General features: G+C 38.2%; 2 protein-coding genes across 4 annotated transcripts; one reads left to right on the plus strand and one right to left on the minus strand.

Annotated features, from left to right (window-relative positions):
* Positions 1 to 1403: 1403 nt before the first annotated feature.
* On the minus strand, positions 1404 to 3648 carry LOC122667228 (cation/calcium exchanger 4-like). Its single transcript, XM_043863474.1, has one exon. The coding sequence runs from the start codon at positions 3472 to 3474 to the stop codon at positions 1552 to 1554; it is 1923 nt and encodes a 640-aa protein (XP_043719409.1). The 5' UTR covers positions 3475 to 3648; the 3' UTR covers positions 1404 to 1551.
* Positions 3649 to 9567: 5919 nt separating this feature from the next.
* LOC122667229 (aldehyde dehydrogenase family 7 member A1) lies at positions 9568 to 23853 on the plus strand. Of its 3 annotated transcripts, none has more exons than XM_043863475.1 (16): positions 9568 to 9681; positions 9853 to 9987; positions 13417 to 13503; positions 13671 to 13802; positions 16865 to 16937; positions 17159 to 17181; positions 17277 to 17340; positions 18290 to 18335; positions 19040 to 19220; positions 19639 to 19815; positions 19914 to 20078; positions 20580 to 20720; positions 20956 to 21053; positions 23072 to 23221; positions 23493 to 23561; positions 23642 to 23853. In XM_043863475.1, exons 2-15 carry the CDS (start codon positions 9853 to 9855, stop codon positions 23545 to 23547), a joined length of 1527 nt encoding a protein of 508 aa, XP_043719410.1. In that variant the 5' UTR covers positions 9568 to 9681; the 3' UTR covers positions 23548 to 23561; positions 23642 to 23853. The 3 variants fall into 3 exon arrangements, with proteins under 3 accessions (XP_043719410.1, XP_043719411.1, XP_043719412.1); XM_043863476.1 differs by having other exon boundaries at positions 9672 to 9746; XM_043863477.1 differs by lacking the exon at positions 9568 to 9681 and having other exon boundaries at positions 9834 to 9987.

Genomic DNA, 23853 nt, shown 5'->3' on the forward strand with positions numbered 1-23853 from the left:
AGGGATAAACTAAAATGTGACGGAGTCAAAAACATTGGAGAAGGTTTTGGTGCTTTGATGAGACTCCTGGAATATTAGGATACAAAAAGGTAATTCCCTTCACTTAAAGGCTTCATTTTCGAATCATATCATCCTTTTCGTGTGAGGGTTGGAACCAAGGATCAACTGCTCTTATGTCAGTAATACCAACTTTAGGAAAACTAGTAATTATCAGTTGCTAGAAAACTGAGGGAATCTATATATGGCCATGTCAACTAATACGATGTGAAATCAATCCCCACATGGGCTAATATCATAGGACCTTTATCCGCTGCTATGCGCATCATGTGGCGCAGCAGCGATGCGCATAGCAGCGCTCCAGTTACAGCAGCAAATAAAAATTCAATATCATAACAATTTCTTTGTGTGCATGCGTGTGGTTTGCATTAGGGCTGCAACGAGGTCGGGTTGGGCCGCGCTTTGTAAAACCCCAATCCAACCCTAAGTTCCCTTATTTGGAACCAGAAAGCTCCACCAAAAGTGAAGGCTTTCATCTGGTAATCTCAGTTATGGGAAGACCGTAAGACTGTTAAGCTGATCAGCTCCCAGAATCCACATTGCCTCCCATGTGGTGAAGAATCTGTTGAGTATATCCTATTTCATTGCCTTGGAAAAAGTTCATATCCCATTACTCAAGAATTGTACTTGCTTTCACGGAATGGTTTCTGTTATCTCTTTTAAATAGTTGTGGCAAGGAATATGCAATTCCACTCTTTCATCCTCCACTACAACCTTAAGATCATATACGGTTCTGTTTGGTCACAAGAGAAGTGAAATTTTCAAACCTAAAAAAGAAACTTTTATAATCACTATCCCACATCTGCAACTTAGTATAATTAGTCTAATTTACCATCAAAATCAATGGTAGACAATTATACAAGAGTAATTGCTTAGCTTACCATTTAGCAAAGACAAATCAGATTCCCTACTAGAGCAAACTGAATCCCCCACCAACAAGAATTCAGAAAATATCTCTGTAATTCAAATACATACTTTGGGCTTACGCTGGATCCATATGAGGGACCTGAAACCATTGATTCAATATTTACAGCTTCAACAAGGACAGATATGAGTCTTTTGAAGGATTGAATGGGTAGAAGAGCAAAAATTACCACATCAACATTTCATAAGCATTGTTTTGCTTACATAAAATATCAGTCAGGTTTGCTAATTTATATGGTGCATCCAATTACATGGGCAAGCCTTACATTGTTTTAGCATCAGATTGGAAGTTTGCATATTTTGTTGATTGCCGTTAAACATTTCAGGTGGCACACGCACACACACATGAGAGAGAGAGAGAGATGTAAGTAGTATTGGAAAAGTAGAACCCATGGTATTCACATTCCCACACCAACTTGATGGCATCCAACAGCTGAATAATACTTCTCCTGCAGAACTTTATTGATAAAAAGAACCAGCATCAATGGTCTATCAACTAAATTTTCTATTTCAACCAGTCTGCAATTCATCATTTTCTCTACTTTCTTCTAAGTATGAACAAACCAAATGTCAACTTAGACCAGCCAGTGAGACAACACCAACAGCATTGCTCACTCTAACAGAGAGAAATATCAAATAGAGGGTTATAAGACCTACTCCTAACATCCTGTTAGGACGCATATCATTTCGTGGTAGAACAATAAGAGCCCAAATAAGACCTAACACAAGAAATCCAATTGTATAAAACAAGCTACTATCTTGTGGCACCATATAAGAAGCAGGCCTCTTTGACCAGGCCCCGAGCAGCATTGAGATCCCCAAACCAGCAAGCGTGTTGAACATGGGCCCTGCATAGCATCCTGAAAGAGCTATCTGTACACCATCCCCACCATTCATCGCCAGAGCAATGTTTGACGTTAAATCACCCATTGAGTTCCCCCATGCTAGTACGGTTAATCCAAGGATTGAGGGGTTGATTCCTAAAATTACACCTAATGCAACCAAGAGAGCGACAAGCTCATTGGCAATAATGTAGAACCAGATGATACTCATCATGAAACCTCCAAAAACCCATGGAAATAAGAACTTGCGAGGTGGCTGATCAGATCTCGTGAACATAAATGCAAGAACACTGAGTATAGCACCGAATAGAACACCAATAACATACACAGTAGTTCCACTTCGAGAACTCACATTGTCACGGGTGTTCCACAGTAAGGCCAGGAGAATGGGGGCCAAAAACGCACTGGCTACAGCATATCCTTTAGACCACCGTTCCTCTTCAACTATTGGAATAGTCAATTGTCTTGGGATTATCAAGGGCATCTTCATCATCTCAAGTAATTTAGAACAGGAAACCAATGGACTGTCAATCTCGGTGTCCTCATCACTCCAACCCCATAAAGGCCTTGGGCTATCTGTCAAACCAGACTTCAGTGAATGATCTGAATAAATTGCAACATTTGAAGCCCACATCCACTGTGGCAATGTAGTATGGAGATGTGGTGTGCTGGTGTGAGTATCTATATCAAGCAGTGAGCTGTAAATAGAATCATCCTCTTCAGTCCCATGAGAGAAGATACTTCCTCTTACTGGCAGCAAAGGTGTCACAGCATCCAACCTTAACCTCCGAGCATGTTTCCTCAAAATCTCATTTGCGGCAACTGAGAAAGCATACACCATGTATATCAAGACAAAGGCAATTGCACCCACAACACTCACTTTACCGATAAACAAGATCAGAGAAAGAGCTAGCAGAGTAAATAGAAAGAAGCTGAGATCCCTGATAAAGCATTTCCGATCAATCTGAATTTTCTTATCTGCAACAAAGAGAGAAACAATCCCAAGAACAACACAAGTCACGAAAACAGCACCACCCAACACACTATTAAGACCCACATCACCAGCATCTGAACCCATGAAAGCGGCAATGCTAGCAAACACATCAGGAGCTCCATTTCCAAGTGGAAGGAGAGTAACCCCAGCAACTGTTGGTGGAAGCTTCAACAGATATGAAAGTTTCTCCAGAGAACAACAAAAGTAGTCAGCAGCAGTGTTACCCAACAGAAAGAACAGAGCTGCAAGCCATAAACCTAAAATTGCGTAGCCCCACATCCTAATATTCTTACAGTTGCAGTAGAAGAACCTTATATAATCCAAGAATCCTCCAGACGAGCACTCTGGATTTGCTTTGAGGTACTCACATTTGTTCTTGGAGCCCTGGTAATCAGATAACCCAATACACGGTGCATGATCTGCAACCCCAATGTTATAAGCGGACGAGTTACCACCAACTGCCATTGCTCGCCTGTGAATCAGCTCTATATGATCGCCTATTGAGTTCCATCGAGGTGGAAGAGTTAAAGAGGCTTGCCTGAGGAATGGATTCCTAAGGATATCTTCCCGATTGTAGAAAAAGAAAAGTAGGACAAGAGTGCATATCCCAATACAAATTCGACCAAGTCGATGTCTCGTGATGTTCAGTTCTCCCATTTATCTGCTCCTAATCCTCAAACTCTCATAAATTATTCAGATATATGACATGGATAATGCAGAAATCTTAGCACGAGACCCAATTACCAAATTCGGAGCATAAAATTTCTAGGTTTCAATGCATGAAAAGGAAACCCTAGTTTGGCATTTGGGAGATCAAAGGAATAGCAATAGTAATAGCAATAGCAACAGCAACAGAATAGATTTCCTTCAACCTACAATCGACACATACGATGAATTTCACAACAAAATTCAGAGTCTCTGTGAAGATTGAGAGTTTTAAGTTGGTACCTGTGAGGTTTCTGGGCAGATGAACTTCGCGGGAATCAACGCCTCTGCGCCGCTCTCTGTACCTTTTCTGCTAATCTTTTCCCCTCATAGGGTTTCTGAAACATAAATTAATTTTGCTGAAAATTTTCTCTTTTCGGTCCGTGTTTCGGAAACGTAGCTCCGATTTTTTAAAGTCTTTGTCGTCAGGGGCTTCAACCAATAAGACCGAATTAGTCAACTAACCGGAAAAGATTATTCAACTAACCGACTCTAAGGCTCTCTTTTTTTTTTTTTTTATGAGAAAAGGCATAGGTTATATTCACATTAACAAAAACGCATGTACATCATACAAAAAAAGGTGTAGAGGGAGATTTGGTTTTAACTGAAGCCCGAGTATAATAAGATCTCAAGGCCGCAGTCCAGTGATTGTGCATTTGTGCTTGTGAGAGATAGGTACAGTGGTAAAGTTTGAAGTTAGTTCTGCTAGTTCAACATAAGGAGAAAGAAGTGACCAACGTACTCTAGACGTATGTCCTGATTGCAAAATTAGACTAAGGCTAAAACTAGTAACCCAAATTTCTTTTAAATGTATCCCCTCTTTGAGAGCGTGTTTCCACCCCTGTAAGATTCCTATCAGCTCAGCTTCTTTTGGATTAGATGAACACGAAAGTCCTACAGATGCTAAAACACTCTTGCCATCTAACAAAAAGCAATACCCCCATCCGGTAGGTCCCATTGATGGTTCAGAAAAGCCTGCGCAGCAGAGAACAGGGAAGTGCATAGCGTCATTAGACAACTGGTGTGTGAAAAGTGGAGTGCAATGTGTAGATTGGTGGTGATCCATAGTCAGTGCATACAAATTAGAGGGAGTGAGATCTAAATAGTACATCCAGCGATTAACATTTGATAAGACCAAGTGTGGATTAGTTGAGGCTAATCCAAGGGATACCTTGTTTCTTACAAACCATATGAAATAGCAAGTTAAAATAACAATAGAAAAAAACCTAGAAGCAGAGTTCAAATTCAAGGCTTTTGAATTGAGGAGGGAAGCACAGAGATATGCCAAAGAGGGGCTGCTAAGGCACTCAGTTCTCAGCCCGAGGGGCCCAGATGTCCAGATATGCTTAGTCCATTCACAAGATATAAAAAGATGCCATTGTGTTTCATCACGAGCACCACAAAGATAACATATAGGCTCTCTTTGATATCATTTCGAGAAGGGTAAATTACACGACACCTCGACACCCCTTGAAAATGGAACGATACTCAACTCGCCTCCTGTTTTTTTAAAATACTCACCCGTTTCCCTATATTACAGCCCTATATTACAACTTAGTCCCTACCCTTGAGCAATGTAGAGTTACTTTTTTACCCTTGGATAAGAAAAAACCCCAAAATCAATCATCTTCCTCACATGACCTGCAACTCAAGCGGGGATTTCATTCCTTAAATTAGGGCCCGCTTGGTAACTTTTCTACTGTTTATGTGCTGAGAAACAGCAAAAATGGTTTTTTCCGTTTCTATGCCAAGAAATAGCTTTTGTAGAGCTTGGTAAATCTGTTCTGGAAACGTTTCCAGAACACAATTGGAACACCAATGGTGCTTGATAAAATCTGTTTCCGGAAACATGTTCTTATACTTTTACCAATAATTGCCCTATTACCTTCCTAAATCAAAATCAGATTTTTGAGATATTAAAATCAATATTTATAAAATTTAATAATGCATTTGTCTTTAATAATGTACTTTAGGTAATACAAATTAAAAAAATACATTAATTAAAAATTTTATAGTCCAATTAAAGTCCACAACAAAGCAAGATGTTCAAATATGATCAGATGAGATTCTAATTTCCTCCTTTGCTTAAATCAAGTTTCTGAACAACGTCAAAGATATCTCTAAGATAGAACAAGCCTCTTTCGATGATTCACATTATCAAATAGAGAGTGTCTTAAAAGTTAAAAGACAGATTTTCGAAGAAGAGGCCCAACAAGACAACACAAACAAAGCTTTCAAACTGAAGAGACCTTGATGGTGTTCAAGGGTCTTGTATGTCAGTGTATGGACGCATTTCTATTCAGTTGGTCGGTTACCGTTCCATAATCGGACTGTAAATAGGTTAATTAATTGACTAATCGGGTTATTAGTATAACAAACTATAATTGGGCTAACTTGGCTTAGACGGGATAATCAAGTAATAAACAATTGGTTATCAGTTGATTACAATATTTGGTCAGTCCGAGTCAGGTGACAGTCCGACAACAACCATCTTGCACCGGGAACGCCCGATTATTAATTGATCAATGCTCGAGCCCGACAAGTTTAACAATTAGTCCAGGTTTAGCACGTTGGTTCAAATCGGACCTACCGGTTCAAAACAAATTTTGACACCCCTATCTTTTACCATGTGAGCCACTTATACGAATCATGAGGCACATCTTCTCGAACATCAATTGGCTTGCGTTGGAGATACCAATACATGTGGGCGACATATAAATCCATCTCCCCCCCCCCCCCCCCCCCCCTCCCCACCCCTCCCCATTGTAATTGCATTAGAAAGTTGCAATATTTCAAAGGGAAACAAAGATTAGGGGTGTCAAACAAAAGCTATCAGAATAGGAGAGACCTTTAAAAGAAATCGATAATGGACAAAACCATTAGCTATCACTCCTATCAGTTCCGATCTTGGTTTTTCATATATAAAAAAGATTAAAAAAAAAAAAAAAACCTATACAAACATATTACATTGGGAGAAAGTTCCCCACGATAGAGTATGGGGAGGAATTTGCATGCCACATCAATGATAGTGCAAAGATGGCATCATCCATATGGGCCCCACATGGATTAGAATACAAGAGACGATGTGGATCCCATATTCCCGATATCCCATTATGTAATAATGCGTACACTGGAATTCATACTTTGACATCGTGCAATTCTTTTTTCCTATTAAAATTTAGGAAAAAGATTCTTTGAGTTGTTGGGGTAGGTTATGCTAGCACCATCTATGTTTCTATCTCTTATCCTCAAATAAAATGAGCTTGCTACCCTCCAATATATGACACCGTTTTATCGCACCTCGTTGGTGTGCTTCCATATGCCGCTTGTTTAGAGAATCTTCTTTCTATTTCTATTCCAGATTGATTTCTTAAAATAAGTCAACAAATATATTTTTTTTGTCAAGAAAAATTGTAATTGTTTGATTTCATCAATTAAAATTAGTTCAAGAATAAGAAATCAATTTAGTAGTTCAATTTTAAGAATAGATTCTCACAATTTATGATAATAGTACATGGAAAAAAATCCTCACAACGCCAACACAAAAATGAAATTGCACGTCCTCACTCATATTATTATTCATCCTCCCTACCAAAATCCCCTCCCTACCCCCTATGTGAAGTATTTTATTCGTAATACAGGCACATGGACGTCAGAGGTAACCCTCCCCCCCTTAAGAATATATATAACCCAAGTCCCAATCCACATGAATATATCTAAATTTTGGTAACAAATCCAAGCACATGGACGTTAGAGGGAACACCCCCCCCCCCCTCCCTCTTAATAATATATATAACCCAAGTCAATAAAATATATTCCCTCTTGTTAGATTGTTGCGAATGTAGAACCTGACTCAAATATATATATTCATCCTCCATTGGAGGGTAAACGATCCTCTGGAGGGTAACCTCATTTGTTGTACAAGATTTGATGGGCCTATGGATTGAACCTAATCTAGCTCAATGTGAACTACCGATTAAATGGTTAAGCATTTCACTTACATTTTAAGAAGGTACTGGGGAACTGGGCCGGGTAGGGAATTGGAGGAGAATTTTCTGTCACAGTTCCACTGTTCAATCCTTGGCACTCTCGTTGGGGTTCCACACCCTTGCATGAGACCCACACTACAATGCTCCTGAACCTATCGGAGAGTTTCCTTTCCCTGCTTACAAGTCCAAAACACCCCCTAATTAAGAAGTGGCTGATGTAATGGGGACCTGTGAGAATCGTTATCGTCTACGGTTCCCTGATCGGTGCGGTTCCCTAGTGCCTCTCACAAGAGGGGGGTGGGACCCACCCAGGGCATCTGACTGAACACTTTGCCCGGGTGAGGTCCACCCTCCTCTTGTGAGCTGCACTAGGGAACCATATACAATAAAAATTCGGACCTGTGAGGCTGTGATACATAGCTCTTCAACCCGTACTTCACCCTAAGGTGATGGTTTCCTTTAACTTCCCACTGCTATACAAGACAGAGAACACACGAGTGACAAGGGCTGGGTTTCTCAAAAACAATCACAAACATGAAACCCTTTCGTTCTCTAATAGCTTATAGCTTTGGGCCTAATATCCTTATAGGCCATATATCCTACGAGGTCTTTCCCCTGTTTGGTTTTATGCGTAGTGAATGAGATGAAGTACAATAAAACCTTCATTCATGAAGACAATTGATAGCTTAGTTGGCTATACCCTGTCCCAGAGGTTGCAGGTCCCAAGAGGTCATGGGATTGACTCTCTTGTGTTCCCCTTTAAGGCATTCCTTTTTTCTCCTTATTCCTTCCCCTCTGGTAACCTAGACCCTGTGATGATGTAATAATGTAGGACATTATTATATTTAATTAAGAAAGATTCATTCATGTAAAATGATGAAGTGCCCTTAACCATAAAAAGCTAAGCTCACATGCATTTGTCGCATAGCTAATAGCCATCAAATAACGAGTTTTAGGAAGTGCATTTAGAACGTGACATCTTCTTTTAATTGCCCATTGTTTTATTTTTAAAATTTTTTTAATATAGGAACATAAAAGGATTTTGAAAATAAGTTGAAAGTGACATATCATTATATCATTATCAGAAAATTTAATTACCATGCACATTTTTTTATTATAAGGATAATAATGTTATTTCACACGAAAAATATGTTTGACAATGACACCTTTTGATAATGATATATAATGATATGTCCCTTTCAATTTATTTTTAAAAATTCTTTTATACATTTTTTTTAAAAATCTTTTAAGAATAAACTAAGATACAATTAAAAGGTGTCAAGTTTTAAATAGACCAATAGAAGTATCATTTACCCAAGCTCGATTATAATTTCGATTGTTAGAATTGTTGGACCTAGAGTACTTTTCTAGGGTTCTAATGATCAAAAGAGGAAATCGTTTGAAAGCAATGACATCATTTGTTGAAAGTCTACATGATACAAGAAAACATATTTGGAATGGTAGCTAGGGTCTTAAATTACCTCCAAGTCTTCTTCTTTGCATTTATCTCATCTTATGTTGCTGTTCCGTGACTTCAAACGAAATGAAAGGAAAAAATGAATTGATCGTTCTTCCGTCTTCCTTCAAATAAAAAATCTCACCTCTCTGTTGAATGCTCTTGCACGTGATCTAGCGGTGCGGTGCGACGCACGGCCAGCAGCCAGACAGTGATCCCCACTCCCAAAAAAATAATGAGGGACGTCAGTCTTGTTCATGCCTCGTTGTCTTTGTCGTCTTCGTCGTCATCTTCGTCATCGTCACCAAAAGGCTTACGCTTATCCATAGTACCATACGTGGCATGAATTAAGCAACCTCCATGGTCCATGCTACAGATATCAATTATTGGAATCATCCATCCAATCACGTAATCAAGCTTAAATTTTTAATCTGAAAATGGCTATAATATGGACCCACCAGATGTAGGGTTTAGATTGAAAAATCCAAAGATGAGTATGACATCCCTGTGGGTACAGAGAAACTTTTGTAACCCACATATTATCTGATATTTACCTACTGCATATAAAAAGTAAGTAAGGGACTGTTTGGCTGGACCCGTCAGATACTTTTCTGGTATAAGTACCACTCGATCGTTTCCAGTCACACTCCACTGTTATCTGACTCTGTTTAAACTCTCAAAAATCTCCTCCCGATCCAGTCCGCATAAAATCAGGTTTCTTGCGCTGCAAATGCTGAAATTATTGACTCGAAGTTCTTTCATTTCTTTATTTGTTGAATCTTAAGTTTTGTTTCTTCCTTTAGAAGGGAAGGTTGGGAATCTGTTTCTCTTTGTTCTTTCTTCCCCGGCTATTGATCGTAATCAGAAATTGCAATTGTTGTGCAGATGGGTTTCGCGAGGAAAGAGTACGAGTTTTTGAGGGAGTTGGGTTTGGGTCCTCGCAATCCTGGCTCTTACGTCAACGGCAAGTGGAAAGGGAGCGGTCCAGTGGTATCCTCTGTCAATCCAGCGAACAATCAGGTTTGGTATCTTCATGTCTAATTTCAGTACTCAACTTATGAGATTGTTCAGGATTGATCAACATTAACTTTTCATATGGAAAAGATCGTTATTGGGCCGTTTGTACAAGCATTTGATCGTATCTGATCGAGCCGAGATGAGACAATCAAATAGAGCAATTACAAATATTATTTTGTTGTAATCTCAACTGCTAAACTCAAAAAATACTTGGTGGGTCAGCTACACGATCCCTGTTCCTTATTTCCAATCTATTTAAAGTCACAATAGCTCTAGGGGGCAAATGTTGGCTTCTAAAGCTAGAATATCACATACTCCTCTCAATTAAAACAGGATCCGGATCCTGTACTTCCGAGCTGCCCCTACTCCCGTGCGCCCCAAACATGGCAAGGCGGTAAAGACCGCCTTACCCCCGCTCGGGCAAGGCATTCGGGCAGGGGTAGGGCTGTCTTTTCTCTGCCTTGCTGTGTCTGGAGCGCACACGGCAGTAGGGGCAGCTTGACAGTAGAGGACCCCAACGCATTAAAACAACTAGGCCTGACCACTTCCGTCAAGTTCTTGTACTCTAATGTTAGGCTTTTCTATTTCTTCGGGCTTCTGAGTACTTGTGTTTCCCAAGTGTTAGTTCCAACGAGATTACAACTTGTTTTTATGCATGACCAGGGTTGCTATATTATGAGAGTCATTGGCGTGCAGTAAAAGTCCACCTAGTCTCTATCATGGATCAAAGATCGAGAGTGTTTTGAAAGTATATGGTGTGTAACTTTAGTTGGAATAAGGTTGAGCTGTTGTTGCTGTAGAAATTATATGGTGTGCAACTTTAGTTAGACTAGGATGGATAATGAGGTGGTGAAAATTGATGAGATAAAGATTCCACAAAATGATTATTTGAGGTATATGGGATCAATCATAAATAAAGAAAGGTGAAATAGAGTGATGTTTCATAGAGAATTAAATAAGATGGATGAAGTGGAGAGGTGTGCCCGGAGTGTTGTGTGATCAACATATTCCGTTAAAACTTAAAGGAAAATTTTATAGGATAGTAATACGACCGGCTATGATGTATGGTGTGGAATGTTAGCCAACTAAGAAGCATTATGTAGATAAACTCAATGTAGCAGAGATGAGGATGTTGAGATTGATGTGTGGCAAAACTAGGAAGGATAAATAAGGAATGATCATATTAGAGCTAATTTGGGAGTAACTCTGATACATGATAAGCTACGAGAAAGTCTTTTGAGGTTGCATTGCCATGTTCAACGGAGGCCTTTGCATGCTCTAGTACGGAGGAGTGATTTGATTCAGATTGAAGGAACTAAAAGAGTCAGGGGCAGACCTAAAATGACCCCTAGTAGAAGTGATGAGGAAAGACATGCGTAGCTTGGGTCATGTCTCAAGTATGATCTCGAATAGAGTTGATTGGAGGGCAAGGATCCATGTGGCCGACCCCATTTAGTTGGGATAAGGCTGAGTTGTTGTAGAAACTAGAATCCAGAAACCGCTGATTTGCATAGTGCAAGGTTCGAAAACTCGAGTCTCGGTGCCAACTCGGACCCTTGAAAAACCCAGTCGAGTCGAGATCTCGCCGAGTTGGTGCACTTTTTTTTTTTTTTCTCGACTCGAAGCCTCATCTCGGTGGGTTTTAGACCTAGTTTGGGTCTGAAACTTGGTATTCAGCCTATTTTAGGCCATTTAAATGTAATGGCACTATCAAATTTTGCAAAAACAAAGTCCAAATAGGAGTTTCAATTAGTGGGAAAGCAGGACAAACACTTACTTATGCTAGAAACCAAGACAGACACAGGACAAACACACTTATTTATGCCTAAAGCAGGACAAACACTTACTTATGCTAGAAACCAAGACAGACACAGGACAAACACACTTATTTATGCCTAATATCATTTAAGTAAATGCTTTTGTATTTCATTTACGTAAGATATTATTCATAAATAAGCAAATACCCCCCTATTTGAATTCAATAAAAATAGTTAAAAAATCAAATTCCAAAAGGAAAAAAAGTCAACCCCCCAGTTCAAGAACAAAAACTGGATTTTCGGCAGTAGGTGCAATTTTCAACTTTCTAATGCTGGGGTTTTTCTCAAATCAAAAAATTCCATAAATCTTAATATGGTAAAACATTGCTAAAAACCAAAAGTGCGGTAAAATATTCATTTGTTTTGATGTCCAAAAATATATTTTCATTCAGAGCGATTTTGACAGCATTCGCGGACACCGAATTAAGTTTGACCGGTACATAACTCCTTCAATATAAATCAGATTTAAACATTTTGAGACTCGTAGGCAGTCTCGCTCGGCGAGATCTCACGAGTTCTCGAACTATGGCATAGTGCCATCGAGCTTGCCAGTTAAAAAATTGAGGTATGTGCATTATTTGGTAAGAGAGCTACTGGTCAGTAAATCATGGCATACTGGTATAAACATTTTACTTTTCCTGTTGGAGATGGCTGTTATATGTCTCATTTCCGATTTTCATTGGCATTACTATTGTGAGATTTCAAAGAAATGGGCTTCATTTTTCAAGCTTCTCATTACTCGCAAGAGTCCCACTGCCGTTAGCACCTTTTTTAGTACTCCTTGAGCTTATCCCTCATTGTTTTCGCGCCTTGGAGAATAGACTCCAGGTTAGTTTGACCTTTGTTCCAAATCTATTGATGATTTGGAACAACAACTGATAAGCCATTAATTATCACACTAAATTCATCACCAGAACCTGTTTGTTCCCCTTAAATTTGATATCTCCGAAGGTCATAGATAGGAGATCTCTGTTTAACCTTTATCCAGAGGGTCCTGATTTATTACTTGACCTGAATGATGTGCTTGTGGAAAGCATAGTTACCAGAAAAAGGGAAGAAGAAAGGATAATGATACAAGAAACAAAATAAGAAGCTTCCTCTAAATCAGATAGTTTAACTTGTTGAATAATTAAGAGGGAACGCTCCCACCCCCCAAAGTAATTCACAAATGCACCAAAATGGGTTTCCTGGTAACTATATTTGATGGGGTAGTTGTCTACCTGATCAAACTGCTAGAAGTCTAGTCATCTTTTTCCCCCTTCTTTTGGGGAGAATAATTGATAAAGTGATGCATATATTTTTCTTGACGCGGGGGGGGGGGGGGGATTCAGTCATTCTTTTTCATTTGGTGCAAGGATAATATTTCAAACCTACTAATGTTTTCGCTATACTTAAATTCTCAAATTGTCTAAGAATCTTATGAAATTTGCTTTTGTTTGTATCATTGTCATGCTTGGTCTTTTTATGGCTAGTGTGTGTGTGTTGGGGGGGGGGTTGTTAATGCTCAGCTTTGCGTTGCAGTTATTGCCTATTTGAATTTGGTTGCTAGTCTTTCAATGTATATTTACCGAGTAGATAACAAAAGGCCACTAATCACCATTTCTTTTCGCTTCAGAGCATCGCTGAAGTAGTGGAAGCATCTATTCAAGATTATGAAGAGGGTATGCAAGCTTGTAGTGAAGCAGCAAAGATATGGATGCAAGTGAGTCAAGAATTTTCGTTATGCGTGCTTGATCTACTCTTTAAACTCTTATTTCTCCCAAAAATTCCTTGAGAGTTGAACCATATATGATTTGTTTGGTACTACACTATTCAATAGCTATGCTTCTATGAATTATTTTTTTATGGTATTCCGTTTATTCCTCACAGGTTCCTGCACCAAAAAGAGGTGATATTGTTAGACAGATAGGTGAAGCATTAAGAACGAAATTGCAACATCTCGGTAGGCTTGTATCGCTTGAGATGGGAAAGATACTTCCTGAAGGAATTGGGGAGGTTCAGGTAAAATAAATGTCAATAAGCTCTGGCATTTATTACTTTGCCCATATTTATAGGCACTGATGTTATAGCCAACCTGCACCTTAATCCAGTCCATAGGAAATGGAAGAACAATTGCTACTTTCCTTATTCGTTTGTCCAGGTATAAAAACATTAAATTTGTCAAAAGAAACTGTACATCTGCTTACAATTTCTAGCCAGAAAAAATCAACATAACTTTCTATTAATGTGCAGCAATTACACCTTCCTGCACAATGAAGCAAAATAAATAAATAAATAATCCCGGACCATTGTATAGGAAATTTTTCCAAAGGCCTCTAGTGGGCTGCCTTTGATCTCGGATGGTATTGTTGCCTATGATTACATTAAGCTGCACGCTGATCTTCCAAACTGTAAGCAAATTTTCCTTGGGGGGGGAGGGGGAGGGGTGTTACTATTGCATATCATTCCTTCCATTGTGAGTTAGTGACTACGTAATGACATACGAACCATACTCGACAGTATGTTGCCCCTGACACTCTGTGGGGGGTCAGACCAAGGTAAAAAAATATCAACTGGGAACTTCTGGAAATCTCCAGTCTTCTTCAAAATCTAAGGCAAAACAAAGGAAGAGATGCAGTTCAGACTCTACATCCCTGTCACATTACATATTTACTTGCCAAATGCATTCCTTTCTATTGCAAATTATCTGTGGCCAGAAGCTTATTTGCCATAATCCAGGCAAACCCCTTCAGTCTTGGTGGAACAGGATTACGTCACTCTCCGCAAATTAGAATGACTGCTATCCCCTCGAAACTAAGTCATTATATAAATATTTAACTGGAAATTCATATCTGTAAGGAACCCACTTCCTACCATAGAGTCAATGATTTCTCACTTGATGTTCCTCCAATACTTGTACAAGGGCAATCCATTCATCAAAACCTGATTCATACCTGCTGTCATATCATTTTAAAAAGGGTGTGTACCCAGTGCACGAGGCTCCCACCACTGTGGGGTCTGGGGATGATCATAATGTATGCAGCCTTACCCAAGGTTTAAAGTATCTATCATGTAGAAGCACTAAAATGGAGAATAATGTATAACCAGACAAGTGTGCTAAATTGAAATTGTTATAAAAGATGAGATTTCTTACATGTAGTCACTCTATAGCCATGAAGAATGTCGGGGTGGATCAAACCCATGAATTTGAGTTTAAATCCTTGCAAATGTTCAACTTTGATGCATCTAATAGCTAAGTTTAACCTAAATGCATGGATTTATAGCAAAAAAACAGAACTAAAAAGCATGATTTGAACAAAAATATTAAGTTTTTTTTTATAGAAAAAAACATATTCCTATGAAATCCCCTTCAATCTTTGATTTCAACTTGTTGGATAATGTAAAAGATGAATTATTTCCACTCCTTAATTCATTTTTTCAAGTGTTGAATAGAGGCCCCAAGAAGGCAAGTGTGAAAATCAAAGGTAGATGCTAGATTTCTAGGTTTTCGTTGGCTGTTTTGGGTGTATTTTTCCGCCCAGGTGGTTGCTGTGTCGAGTTTTTGAGAAAAAAAAGGGACTTAAGTGACTTTGTATCGAGCATCTTGAGATACATCTCGATATGTATTAATGTCATATTAATCGACTGTATCGTATTGTATCGAGATGTATTGGCCGATACAATACAATACAGTCAATACATTTAAATTTTTTTTTAAAAAAAAAGAGACGTATCGGTCAGTATCTTATTGATACCGACCGATACCGATACCGATACGTGTCGTATCGTATGATACGGACCGATACTTTAAACCATGGCCTTACCCCTGCTTTCGCAAAGAGGATGTTCCATACTTGAACCTGTGACCACTTGGTCACAATGTAGCAACCTTACCAATACACCAAGGCCTGCCCTCTTTTGTGCATTTATGTATTACTAACCGTATGATTATTTGGTCACTGATCATTAATATTGTTGCCTAGTTTTAACTTGCAAGTCATTGGAGTGGCCCCTCAATTAAACCACAATAGATAGCAGTAGTGATGATACACAACAACAAAAACTCAGCCTTATCCCAACTAAATGGGGTCGGCTACATGGATCCTTGCCCTCCATAGTTAATTATGGAAGGTGTAGTGACTAGTGATGCTATACACCTTCCATAATGTTGATGTACATATTAATGCTGCCCTTCCCTAACAGTTCAAGCTTTTAGGTGAAACGGTAGCGAACACATAATTAACTATTGTTAAGGTTCTTATACTTACTTATGACCCTTTTATTGAAGGACTTCCCTTGGTCATAAGAAGTTAAACTCATGAGCTTCAACTATTTTCTTGTAAACTCATTTTTATGCTGCCGATCAATTTGACATTGGCTTACTCAAGCTTGGGTGGAGCTGGGGATTTTCCTTCTTGGAGGGGCTTTTTGATCAATAGAAAATTTTCCTAGCTCAGTTCTTGTTCATTTAATATTGTGCTATGTAGCTTATAGTTGTTAATATTGTGCTATATAGCTTATACTTGTTATAAAATTTTAAAATAACTCTGCAACAAAGTACATGTTTTTATGCTCTAGTAGTTGAAGAGGGGGTGAGGAGAGACAGTTGCTATAGAAGTTTCCAAGTTTTGAACCCCTCAGCACTGCGCTTGTAGGTCAGGATGTGTGTGTGTGTGTGTGTGTTCAGGATGTGTGTTGGGATCCAAATCTAGCATTTAAGGCTGCCAACTAGGAGGTTTGTAGGGTTAAAATTAATCTGATTTGATGTCTGAGTCTTCATATTATATTTTTTTGTCCTGGAACTTTCTATGTATGTAGTCTGATCGGAGTATGATAATCTTCAACTTAGATATCTTAGGTATATGAAGAATTGTGATTCCACATGCTTTTAGGGTGGTAAGCATTCATCATTGCTTTAGACACGTTAAAGGTTGTCATTAATTGCCTGTAATACTCACTGTCTGCATCCCTCTCTCTCTCTATCATGCACACACTAGAAAATTCAGTGTTCTCTAATTGATAGGCATTTTTCTGTTTCCTAATAAATTTATTCTTTTTAAGACCAAAAACATTGTCATTTTCAGGAAATTATTGACATGTGTGACTATGCTGTTGGATTAAGCCGGCAATTGAACGGATCGATCATACCCTCGGAACGTGAGTCAAACATTATTTTACTTTATAATATTGAAAATTTCCACAGAGTTCCGGGATTGTCATTACAACTTACAAGATCTTTGTAACTAGATATGGATCCTTGCTAAATTTTTTTACGGTTGTAATTAGCACATGTCTTTCAGCCTCTCAATTTCTTTGATGACTTTATTTTCCAAGTTTTAATTCTGACAGGGTTTGCATTGCTCTATATTTTTTAACAGGACCAAATCATATGATGTTGGAGGTGCGATTTGTCTTTGTGATTTTGGACTATGATTACTGAAAGTAACTCCTCCATATGCAAATTATAGCGTTCTGCACATGCTTTGTATGTCACAGGTGTGGAATCCTCTCGGAATAGTTGGTGTAATTACAGCTTTCAACTTCCCATGTGCTGTTCTTGGTGAGCTTTTGACCTTTCCAATTGATGGACTCGATGGATAGTTTAAACTTTTCTTTCCTCAATAAGCAATCAATCTAGTCAAAAAAAATTTCAGGTTTTAAGTCCCCATCCTCTGATAGATGGGAATGGTCTTGTGTGGTTCTCTGCCACCTCATGAAGTGATTTCACATTCTGACTTTGTTGTCTAGAACGATGTTCTTGCTTCTGATAAAATTCTAAGGAAAGAATCAAGTGAACAAATTGAAGGAAAATTATGAGCTGGTTCCTCCCACCCCGGCGAGGCCTGAAAGCTCAAGCCGTTCAGATGCCTGAAGACAGTTTCGAACCAACTGAATCTGTGGTGGAGATTGTATGGGCGGTTATCTTCATTTGTATGCCCTACATTGGCAGATAATGAAGATAGCCTTTCTCATTTACTCAAGTTATGCTGGTGACTTATTACTTGTTGCCTTGGTTTAGCGAGCTAGATGCCAGATCCTGTGTTTTTTTTTTAATAGATAGGTACCTATTCTATGAGGGAAGGCTGGGAAGATGAGAACCAGGAGGCTTGAACCCAAGACCTCCTGGTAGGGTGGGCTTTTACACTCCACACTATTACCAACTGTGCTAGGCAGTTGTTCTCTCCAGATCCTTTTTTAATTCTATAAGCTAAGATCTTTTGTAAATGAAACTGAAGAGTTCAACAAAAGCCAGCTTAAATAATAAAATAATAAAATGTTTGAGGAACTCTAGTTCTTTCCTGACATACACAAAGCAATACAGAAAAATAAATAAATAAATAAAGGTTTGAGGAACTCTAGTTCTTTCCTGACATACACAAAGCAATACAGAAAAAAAAATACAGATAGACACATCAATCAGAATGCTGTCACATTGAGTTTGGTAAATTTCATTTTGAATATTCTTAAGTTTGTTTATGCAATAAATTTCACATGTTTGTGTGCCGTAGGATGGAATGCTTGTATTGCGTTGGTCTGTGGCAATTGTGTTGTCTGGTAAGCCTATGACTCTACCTCTCAAATTTCTTGGTCTGGATACTTAGAATACCAGATAATTTTTTTTGTAGGTTGTGCATGATCAAAATATTCAGCATACAAGGATGAAGAAAACAATTTACTATTTTGAATAGTTCTTGTTGATGTCAAAGAATCTAGAACCCATGTTCTTTGTGTTTATGCTATTTAACCAATCTGCATGCTGTTTTCCTGATGCACAAATTGATAACAAAGCTGTTTCTGTTATCTTAAGCACGTTCTTATTGAACCTCTGATCTATCTGGGTGCTGTGTGTTTTTCTCCATATTTTTTAAACTTTATTTTGCCAAAAGAACGTCCAACAATGCTTCAATGCTTTATTGTGAAACAGTTGCCCATAACTTTTCATGAGTTACTAGAGTCTCAGATGTAGAAGTTAAAATTGTACTTTTTTTGGTCTAATTGACTCTTTCCCTGGATAAATCAGAATCACCTCCCTGGCCGTGAGATAAAAAAATTCAGAGATTATAGACCGGTTCTGGTGTAAAGACATCAGTTCCATACTTCCATTTTATGCCTGTGTTGCTTGTAGTCACACCACAAAATCTGAAATTTTGTCTGACAAGAAAATTATTTCTTTTGAACAAGTTTATTGAGTTATTCTTTTTCCATAAATTACAAATTTTATGTTGGAAACTATTTCCTCATTATGCCATGCATTATAGGAAAGGAGCTCCCACAACTCCATTGATCACCATAGCAATGACACAGCTAGTGGCTGAGGTTCTTGAGAAGAATAACTTACCGAGTGCAATTTTCACTTCTTTCTGTGGTGGTGCGGAAATAGGGCAAGCAATAGCAAAAGATACACGTATACCACTGGTTTCATTCACTGGAAGCTCTAAGGTATTTGGATCACATGTCTGTTTCTTGTAGTTATTTTATCCGAGGCATGTCTGTCTTACTATTTGTACTTAACATTGTAAAACTCTCTTAATAGCTTATAGGACATGGGTGTGTCTTACCTGTTAGTCTTTTGGCGGTTCTAACTTCTCAGAAACCAAACACGGTCCCTTGTCTGAATTAGTTGTTTCTAATATGTTTAAGTTTTAACCAAATTACTTGGCAAGTGAATGCAAACATTTTTTTTTTTTTTTTGGGGGTGGGGGACAGGACATTTTCTTCTGTGTTTAGTCAATCTTTCTTTACTTATTTATTTTGATTGAAAGTATGTATTTTTTTTCTTCCATTTATTCTAATGGACTATGACTCAAAGTCATTATATCGATGCCTCTAAGCATACCTCTGATATCCCTGAGTTCAGGTGGGTCAAAGTGTTCAACAAACAGTTAATGAGAGATGTGGTAAATGCTTGCTTGAATTAAGTGGGAACAACGCCATAATTGTCATGGACGATGCTGACATCCAGCTCGCTGTTCGTTCTGTTTTGTTTGCCGCTGTTGGTACAGCAGGCCAACGCTGTACAACTTGTCGTAGACTGGTAATATAATTTTTCAAATTTCTTTTGTACTTAAGATTTTAATCGGGTCATGATAATTGAAATTTTGAATCTAATTTTTCATTTACCTTTGGGTTTAGTTTCTGCATGAGAGTATATATCAGAGTTTTCTGGATCAACTCCTTGGAGTGTACAAACAAGTTAAAATTGGGAACCCTCTAGAGCAAGGTACCTTGCTAGGGCCACTGCATACCGGTGCTTCAAGAGAAAACTTTGAGAAGGGCATCGAAATCATAAAATCACAGGCATGTATTATCTCTAGTGCTCCAAGCCCACCACTGCATTCTCAGTTATTATTATTTAAACTTTGTATTGTATTGTCCTGACATAATGTTGTGACTATCCATTCATGAGCATCACTTGTTATCTCTTTTTACTCTGGAAGAACGTTCAAAGGCTTGGATCATGATTTCAGTACACAACTACAGATTGCTTCACATTTGAATAGAGTTCTGTTTTTTCGAGTTTACTGAAAATATCAGTTAGACATCTACTCTGAGAAATGTCAAACCTAGGACTTGCAATGAAGTAGTTGCTTGATGATATCCATGGATCCACAAGCACTCCTGATAACTCAAGAATTTCTTTTTAACTACTTCTGTTAAGTCTGTTTCTGCAAGGCTTGGCTGCTTAGATTTAAGGATTAAGCTGATACAAGCTTGTAAAACATTTATCTTGGGACTGACTGAATTGGAATTTTTAATTGCATTGCATATTTTGAACTAGTGGAAGTTGAATTTATGCAGGGGGGAAAGATCCTCACTGGAGGATCTGTGATTGAATCTGACGGAAATTTTGTGGAGCCGACAATAATTGAGATTTCTTCGGATGCAGCTGTAGTGAAAGAAGAATTATTTGCTCCAGTTCTTTATGTTATGAAATTTCAGGTACATGTTTTTTATGCTAGTAATTCAGTTCATGTTCCACTGGTTCACTTAAGCTTCTTTGGATCATTCATCCTTTCTTTTTCATAAAGATTATTAATTCTAAAACACTTAAATTACAAGGTTGTTTAACAAAGATAAGGATCAGTGGTGAGTGAATGTCTTAGAATTAATTCCATTACTTTTTTTTTTTTCCTTCTAGAAATACTTACTTTATGCCTACTGAAATATTTTTCAGACTCTAACGGAAGCAATTGAAATGAACAACTCTGTACCACAAGGATTGAGTAGTTCGATCTTCACAAAGAAACCAGAAGTGATCTTCAAATGGATTGGGTGAGTATGGAGAAATTAAATGAATTTTACCCATGCTGACCAATATTTATCCATGTGTGAAGCACTGCCAGATTATTCACCATATTCTGTTGTAGCAATTGTTCTATTACCATTTTAATTCATTATTTATTGTTTCCCTGGTATCCAAAGTCACTGGGTTATCTCCTGAGAAAATGTAGATTATATGAACTACAAATTTTGTATCTCTTTGTTATGGTCTATTTTCTTTCCTCATGTGTTAATTTTTTAGGACTTGCAGTGAGAATCAATAAAGAAGTTGGCCGTTGGCGACCTAACCCCTATAGATCTGTCAAATGAGGTTTTGTAGAATTGTTTATTGGAGCTAGTGGCATTATTTTTCCCTGCATCCCAACATTCCATTTCTCTGATGTTTGATTTTAAGATCATATTGTCTCCAACCTTTTCCGTATGAACCTTTTTGTATCTTCAGGTTTGGTTTTTTCTCCTCTCATCACGATATAGTGTTTTCATATTCATGGTTTAAAATTAAAGAATTATCTAGCCTGAGTAAGTTTCATTAAGTAAAGACCCTCTGAAACGTGCCTCAACTCTCAATTCATTTGATTGAGAAGCCTAAAGATGGGTTAATGCTAGTTATAAGCATTGAGTGATGTTTTAGAACCAGAAGATTTTAAGATAGAAGCTGGACTAGCAAAAAAATAAATAAATAAATAAGGGATGCAATTTTAACAAAACAGAATTTCTTTTCTTTTTTTTTTTTTTTTTTTGGGAGGGGGTGGGGTGGGGAGTACTGTAACAGGAGTATAAATGACTGACTAGTTAAGATTGATAACCAAGAGAGAACCAAATGTGTGCATTCTCTTTAAACTGGTGCAATCATCCTTGCGGAGCAGTCATAGCATTGCATGGTGAAATGGAATTATGAAGCAAAAGCAGAATTTACTTCAAGCATCAGAATGGATATTGGTAATCGGAGTACAACTAATTTTTTGGCAAGACAACTAATTGGTGTTCATATCAACCCTTCATGGAAAGGTTTCTTGAGTATGCAGATTGGTGATAGTGATTGTGGTGGATTGGATGGAGAAAATAGTAACCAAATTGTCTGGGTGCCAACCATAATGATATGTCCCGAGTCCTGACACATTGGGGGAACTTCTACAGCTGTTACTAATAACTGAGGGTCAAATTTCAATATTCTATTAGAAAAGTGAGTGTTGAAGGAAGATAATGACGGTACTTTGAAGTCATGTTCCTGAAAAAGAAAGCATCCTATGTCCATGATTCACAGAAAGAGAAGATGAAATTAATTAAAATGTGCATGTGGAAATATGAGTCCAATTTCTTTAAGCTCAGGAGAATTTGCTCCAGGATCTTTATCAATGGGGACATGAGACCACCAAGGGTCATACACATGATTGGAATATTTCGTGGGTTTTTGCCATGTCAACGTTGTGGGGCACCTGGAAAAAGAAACCATATTTTTTGGGCTTGATTATTAGAGGAGGAATGCTTTTATTGGCCTTACAGGGGGCTCTCAGCAGCCTGATACAGTGAGCACCTCAATGTATATAGTGGAACCCACTCCATTAGGTGTATTTACTGGACAGTAGTGTTACCAGCTTGGAATTTCCTGTGGAAGAATATGTTACAGGTTGAGTTATACAATGACATGGATAGGGGAACTGAAATTCTGGCTTACCCAGAGGTTTGCCTATCTGGTGGGTGGTCTACTTTGTTTGAGTCAATTGCTCCTCATGGGTCAAATAGAGAAGTTTGTCCAGGAGGAATCTGGATGGCTCACCAGGGTTTTCTGTCGTATGTCATGTTTATAACTTCAAATTTTTTACATTTTTAGTTGTTAGTACCAAAGGAATAGGGTCATGGTTGAGTCACTAAAATTTAATGCAAGCTGTGGGGCCTGATGCCATTCCGATGATGTTTCCCTTTGCTGGTTCTATCCATTAGACTGGGTTAGCCATCTCCTGTATGCTTTTATCTCTTCAAATTTGCTTACACATTTGCATTTATTGCAGACCACATGGCAGTGACTGTGGTATTGTGAATGTGAACATACCTACGAATGGTGCGGAAATTGGGGGTGCTTTTGGTGGTGAGAAGGCTACTGGGGGTGGCCGTGAAGCTGGAAGTGACTCTTGGAAGCAATATATGCGGCGTTCAACATGGTAAACTTATTATCTATCCAAAAAAAGAAAAAAAAAAACATGGTAAATTTATTTTGATCACAAATGCATATCAGATTATCAGTTAAGGTTTTGAGTCCTTCACAGTAAACTCACTTTATAGTTCATTTAAGTGAACTTTGAACATACCTGTGTCGACTGAAACAAAGCTGTCTGATGAAAATTCAAAAGGATATCCAATCTGCTCTGTACATTCATTTGTCATGCTCTGGTTATCAAAATTTCAGTACCAACTGATTAATGTTTTTGACAGTACTATCAATTACGGGAACGAGCTCCCACTGGCTCAGGGAATAAATTTCAGCTGAGTCTGACACATGAAGTATGTTTTTATCACATTTTTCTGTGAGCAAGACTTTTTGTTATCCCATTATGAAGCATTCACTCATTCTGTGTCTGTAGGATTGTTCAATCTTTCTTCAGCAACTTCTGCAAACAGGCGATATGCTTCGAATGGTGGTTCAAAATGTAGTTGGGAATATTTTTATCTGATTCCTGTAAAATAAGAGCCAAGGGATAATAGGTATCATAATGAGCAATTTGCTGCGCGGTTGTACATCTTGGCCTACTTTGACTCTCTCTGTAGTATAACTTAATTTATAATGAAGCTACTA

The sequence above is a fragment of the Telopea speciosissima genome, chromosome 7 (genome assembly GCF_018873765.1).
Source record: "Telopea speciosissima isolate NSW1024214 ecotype Mountain lineage chromosome 7, Tspe_v1, whole genome shotgun sequence".
NCBI lineage: Eukaryota > Viridiplantae > Streptophyta > Magnoliopsida > Proteales > Proteaceae > Telopea > Telopea speciosissima.